This window comes from Nyctibius grandis, chromosome 1 (genome assembly GCF_013368605.1).
Source record: "Nyctibius grandis isolate bNycGra1 chromosome 1, bNycGra1.pri, whole genome shotgun sequence".
NCBI classification, from domain to species: domain Eukaryota; kingdom Metazoa; phylum Chordata; class Aves; order Nyctibiiformes; family Nyctibiidae; genus Nyctibius; species Nyctibius grandis.
This window is the reverse complement of record NC_090658.1, coordinates 56120140-56126139: the sequence shown is the minus strand read 5'-3', so window position 1 is coordinate 56126139 and position 6000 is coordinate 56120140. Positions and strand designations below refer to the sequence as shown.

The following is a 6000-nucleotide window of genomic DNA, read 5'->3' as shown; positions in this document are numbered from 1 at the left end:
GAGTCTCTTTGCAGCAGGTGACTCCAGTGAGACGATGGGTGCCCCTTTCGACTCCTCGCTCACACACACACTCACTTTTGGGAGCTTCCTCTTCCTTCAGGCTCCACCCTAGGTTTCCTGTAGCAGAGTCTCAGGCATCAAATCTTATATTAAAAAAAAATATTTATTCCTATGGTGCAGCGGGAAAAAACAGCTCGAGCAGGGTGCCTGTGGAGAGGGACCATGGACAAAGAAATCCACGGACAATTATACCTTACAATCTATGCAACCTCCCCTCAAGCGCTCTTCACACGTTCTTCATGTGCCTTTGTAGTCCAATGGTGATTTCTGGTCTGAGGTCTTCTAACACCTTGTTGGATTCTTCCCTGTCTCCAGGCAGGCTGTTAACTGTCATTATCTTGTCGAGTTGCAGCTTCCACTGACTTGTAGCCTCCTTATCTTTTGGTTTGAGCTCCTTGTGCACAAAACTGAAAAGTCCTAGAGTTAGGATAAACATCACTTAGCAACAACTAAAACATCAGTGTGCCATCAACATCCTTCTCATACTAAATCCAAAACACAGCACTGTACCAGCTACTAGGAACAAAATGAACTCTATCCCAGATGAAAGCGTATCTAGGTGAAAGTCCACAGCTTGTGGCCTAAGGCTTCAGCAAATCTAGCTACTCATGCTAGTGCTAACTGATTGACTCTGAGTGAGTCATTCTATTTAAAACTTACTGATTTAAGCTAAACAACTAGTATTTCTCAACAGCCTGTCTTCTTGTTTGTGCCATGTTATGCACTGTTCAGTCCCAAGAGCCCTAAAAAAGAAATATAGTTCACTGTGAAACAAGGACCAAAACCACAAGCACTTGTCCCAACATATATTACAAGTTGCATCTGATGGAAAGGACTGTCCGTCAGAGATGCTTGGAAACACATTTTAAGCTCGGGGTTTCAAATATATCTCAACAGAAATGTAAAACTTAAGCGAGTTCTACTCTCTACTTCTTATGCCATCCTCTTCTTCTCAGTGCTTGATTTTGAGAGGCACACGGTGGCAAAAACTCATGATTTTTACTTTAAAGTCAGTCAAAACAAGGTAATTCCTGAGCGCTCCTAGACACTCAACTGTAGTGCTGCACATGTGCACGGGAGCCCAACAGCCAGACAGCAGCACTGACACACTCCCTCTGCTCTCCGCATCAGGCTAGGAGAAACAACCCCCTTTTTTGGTCTTTGGAGGTGCCAGAGGTGCCATATCACCCACGCATCTTTGCTGTGATGTTTTTTTGAGATTTCCTTCTCAACAGCCTCTCAAAACTGACACAGCACAGCAGGCAAGAAATGGGCTGTTACCATTAAAGTGGCTAGTCCCACCCCTCCTATTACAGAAATATCAGTCATGACCCTTTTTGCTATTCATGAAATTGGGAGCCAAAGACGTATGACAAAATGGGCTGCTGGAATTGTCATTCTGGTTTTATTTAATAGAGAACTTTTCTCATCCATTTTCAAAGCAAAACATCACAAACAGAGTCATAATCAAACCCACACATATAGAATAACTTAAATAAACATTTTTCCTTTTGAAGTTGATTGAAGTATAGGATAAATAAAACTTATTATATTATTCTGGACATTCTCCATAAACAGTTCATATCTAATAGTTTCTTCATTAAGTATTCAGATAATTAATGTATTCCAGCTAAATTACTCTGGCACTGTCTGGGTCTTTAGAGGGAAGTTGGCTGGAAAAAAGCAGATTTCACTGAAGAACAATACTATAGAAATTAGGTTTCTTAATGTTTATGTATCCTTAATCCTCTGTGCCTTAGGAAATGCTTTCTCTCCCTTCTCTCTTGGACTTAATGTACAGCACATTGGTTCAACCTGAGCAAGGCTGGAAGCTGTTGGTGCCACTGCTTAGTTTAGCTAAGGGACTAACCAGCACTGGGAAACATTAGGGATCATCCACAAAGCCAACATTAATCTACTGAGGCTAAGCTCCTGAGAAACCCTCCTCAGAGTTACTCTTTGCTCCTATATAGGAATGTATTCACTTCACTTCGCTAAATCTAGCATCTGTGAACATCCACTCACTGCTTGTGCAAGAAGGAGAGACTTTTGCTATAGTGAAGAAATTCATCTAGGTCAACAACAACACAGAGGTTGTGGCGTCAATCATGTGCAGAGGCTTATCACACAGTTCTATACGTCCTGTTTTAGCTCAGTGGTTACTGCTTAGCTTGACTTGGCAGCTAGGGAGCCCACTGTACAGCACTGCATAGACCAGAAGAGCAAAATGTATATTTGACATAGAGATGTCACAGCCTAAGATAATGTAATGTAAAAATAGTAGCTCTTCCCTGCAACAGAGTAAGACTGGAGTAAGTGGAGCTGTTTCCTCTCTTCATGCCACACACCAGCATAACCCCAGTGTCATAAAAGAATATAGCTGTAACTCATAACATTTAACATTAACTAGATAGGCAAAGAGAGCAAATTTTAGTTCACTGCATTAGACATAAGCTTTTTGTTTAAGAAACTGTGCTGAAAAATCAGTTTCCTTCCGGTCTTTCTCATTAATGCCGTCTATCTACAAAATTACTAGAAAACACTTCAATAATGTACACTCCACCTAAAATAACTGAGCAGCTTTGATGATGATCAGCTCCATCCTAACCTGAACCTTAATCCAGTCAACCTTTGCATCTGTTTTTCTGAGAATGCCTTCTCTTTCTTGTCACTGAAATATTGCCAACCCTAACTATTTCACATCTCGTCTTATTTAGTGTCTACCCTAAAACCTCAGTTCCTGTAGGCAAGTAGTTAAAAGAAAATCTTAGTTTCCCTTTGCAGAGTTTCTAGGTCTCATACTTGCAGTAAAAGGCTTGAAAACTTGAATCATATCACCTTAAAGACAGCAAATAAAAAACCCTTAAGGCACTTCTCACGGCTTTTATGACAAGTTAATAATCTGAAGAGAAGAGGTAGGCATCTGAATCATGATTTCTAAGTCCTTGGGGTTCAAATGTAAGGATTCCTCTTCACCTTCTTTTTCCTCTTCTGCTTTTCTACTCTTGTACTTTGCATGAGGAACGAAGATGCCCAAATTTGTGGTAGAAATCATCTTCAGCACGATTCAGAGCTTCCTCGTCGATGTAGACAGCTGGTCTCCGGGAAGCCAAAAAGTACTGCACTTTCCGCAGGCTCCATCCCATCACGTACTTCAGCCAACCACTGACAGCAGCTGTAGACCTGCCAACGCCAGCGTTGCAATGAACGTAGACAGTGTGTCCATTCTCCAGTAGCCCGTGCAAGAGGCAGACAGCTTGTGGCAACATCTGTATTCTCCCTAAGGTTAAAAGTAAAGCACGTTCATTTGCATTTGAGAAAGCTAGGTTCATGGTTGAGATTATGTCTGTACAGCCTGATGCACTCTGAATCACAATGGCAAACCTGACATGTTTCAGTTTTTTCTTTTTTTTTTTTAAATGACCTTCTACCCTAACCTTTGTTTCTTCTGGCAACATAGAGTCAGATCAGACAAAATCTGTAAAATGCCCCAAGTCGTCTCTAAATATACATTCCGAGTAACACTGAACATGTGTGGCATATTCATTTTCACAGGGACTGAGATAAGGCAGCAAATTACGTCAAACAATACATCTTACATAGCATTAAAGTTAGCAAGCCAAAAATGCAATGTTTTTTAGTACCAGAGGTTTGTGAAGCTACCTATGTACTGCTGCTTTCCAAACCATTGTAACGAAAGCCATTATGTCAATAATAAGTGAGGGAGGGAGAGCAGAAGAGTGTTTTCCTGTACAACTTAATACTGTTACAATTTAATTGTGTACTAAGCATATGGTTAAACAACACACAACAGTCTTTCTCACTCCCAAAGGGATGACTATACCATATTTCCTGGCGCTTTTCTCCCTGTTACCCCAGGAACTGAAGCTGCAAACATCAGAGCCTAACTTTTCCTCACAGCACAGATAAGCACAGACATTAAGCCCCTTCAAATCTCTGTTTTAAGGTCTCCTGTCTTCCCTGATGTCCTATTACTGATATGACAGTTCTCTAATTGTGGCAGCAATATTTCACTCTATCGAAGGCTACTCACTCAAAAACACACACCCTTTCTAACCTACTGGTTGGAAATAAGATTTTGAACTGAACATTCCAACAGAGGAATTAAAAATAATAATTTATGTTATAACATAAGGTGCTATAGGCATTCTAAATTAATTACAAATAATTATACAAATGACTCTATCAAGATCATTTATCCCAGTATCAGACTGGGATACTATAGTTAAAGAAAAATGATTTGTTGGGGGAAGGGAATAGCAGAGATGGGCATACAGCATTGTCTCTCCATTTTTAACCAGAAAGGATGGCAAGATGTCCTGCTGTGCAAGCTTGCACTCTTCCACCTACACAGCACGTTTTCATGATACGGCTGAATTCAAGGTGAAAGCAAAAACAGTCAAGCAGTTATCAATGTCAGATGGCTTTAAACTCAAATACATGTATACTGCCAGGCACAAAGTACTTTAGATGACCTCTCCACCTACAAGAAAATGTAAGTAATCTGTTAGAGACAACAGACACACAGAAATTACACCTCATGTGTGAGCTATATTTTTACGCAAAATTTACACAGAAAAAAACAGTCACGAAAGTGACAAATTAGTAACTCAAAGGGTTTGTTACTATTAATTTAGCTGCAAGAGTGGTCTGAGCATTACCTTCAGTGCTCATGTCTGGGGTTGGCATCCAGACATAAGCAAGACCTTCCTCTTTATACAGTTTCATGAGGACTTCGGGGCTCATGGGTTCCGAGTAGCGGTTGCAGCCCCAGGAATTCTGAACAATGTCCCATTCAGTCTGGAAGTTCATCACAGCCGTAACACCCAGCTCGTGCTTCAGCTTGACGGTCACATGCTCCAGCTGCCGAGGGCAACTTCCCAGCCAGATGTTTGGCAGAATTCTAGCATTGAGAAAACATTGCAGGGGGATGAATTAAAATATCTGAACAAAGAAACTGCCAAATTCAGCAGCGTTCCAGCTCCAACCCTGCTTAGCATCAGCACACGAACACTGCTAAGCGCAGCCTTTTCGTGTCATGCAGTAAGCAGCTTCTTATTTCATTACAGTTGAGTTGGTAATGTTTGATGCTGGGGAACAAGTTCCTAACCTACCACAAAGAGCCAGATGGTTTGAGAGAAAATTTGGAGCATAATTAGTAGCACAGGTCTTCAAGGCATCTGTCATTAAGCTTGCAGTAGAAGCTTACTAATATCACAGATTAGAATAAGAAAACTCTGAAGAGTCATGCAATTTGCACAAAAACAATAAAAGAGACCTAAAAGATTCACATGATCCAGATCTGAATTACTTTAGTAACAAGTCAAACACATAGAACTCTTCCAGCTTTGTAGCTACCACTGTAATGAGGAAAGCAGACAGAAAAAAAAAACAACTTAAACTACCCTTCTGTGAGGAAACTCAAAAATGAATGAGTAATTTTCTTCTCATTTTTCTCTGCTCTTGTGGAGTCCAGTGGGAAGCAAATGCAGAATTACAATACATGTTTAGCTTCCCTCAAGGCCTAAAGAACCAGAAATTTTGCGAGAAAACTCAAGAGAAATGTGTAGGATGGATAAACATCCTTATTTCTGGTACTTATCTAAATCAAACTTCAACAATTCTATAGTTTTCCCACTGTTAATTAGCATTAAACTATTACAGAATCACAGAATCACAGACTCAATCAGGTTGGAAGAGACCTCTGGGATCATCGAGTCCAACCATTGCCCTGACACCACCATGTCAACTAGACCATGGCACTAAGTGCCAGGTCCAGTCTTTTCTTAAACACATTCAGAGATGGTGACTCCACCACCTCCCTGGGCAGCCCATTCCAATGTCTAATGACCCTTTCTGTGAAGAAATGCTTCCTAATGTCCAACCTGAACCTCCCCTGCTGAAGCTTGAGGCTATGTC

At 40.8% G+C, this 6000-nt stretch overlaps 1 protein-coding gene across 2 annotated transcripts in view; it reads right to left on the bottom strand.

Moving 5' to 3' along the window:
* Nucleotides 1-1430: 1430 nt before the first annotated feature.
* EPM2A (EPM2A glucan phosphatase, laforin) overlaps nucleotides 1431-6000 on the bottom strand; it is a 40876-nt gene continuing 36306 nt past the window's right edge. For both annotated transcript variants that reach the window (XM_068403886.1, XM_068403896.1), the window contains 2 exons: nucleotides 4743-4984; nucleotides 1431-3340 (listed from right to left, as the gene is read on the bottom strand). In XM_068403886.1, coding sequence (XP_068259987.1) covers nucleotides 3060-3340; nucleotides 4743-4984 — 523 coding nt within the window. In that variant the 3' untranslated portion in view covers nucleotides 1431-3059. The remainder of the gene's footprint in view (nucleotides 3341-4742; nucleotides 4985-6000) is intronic.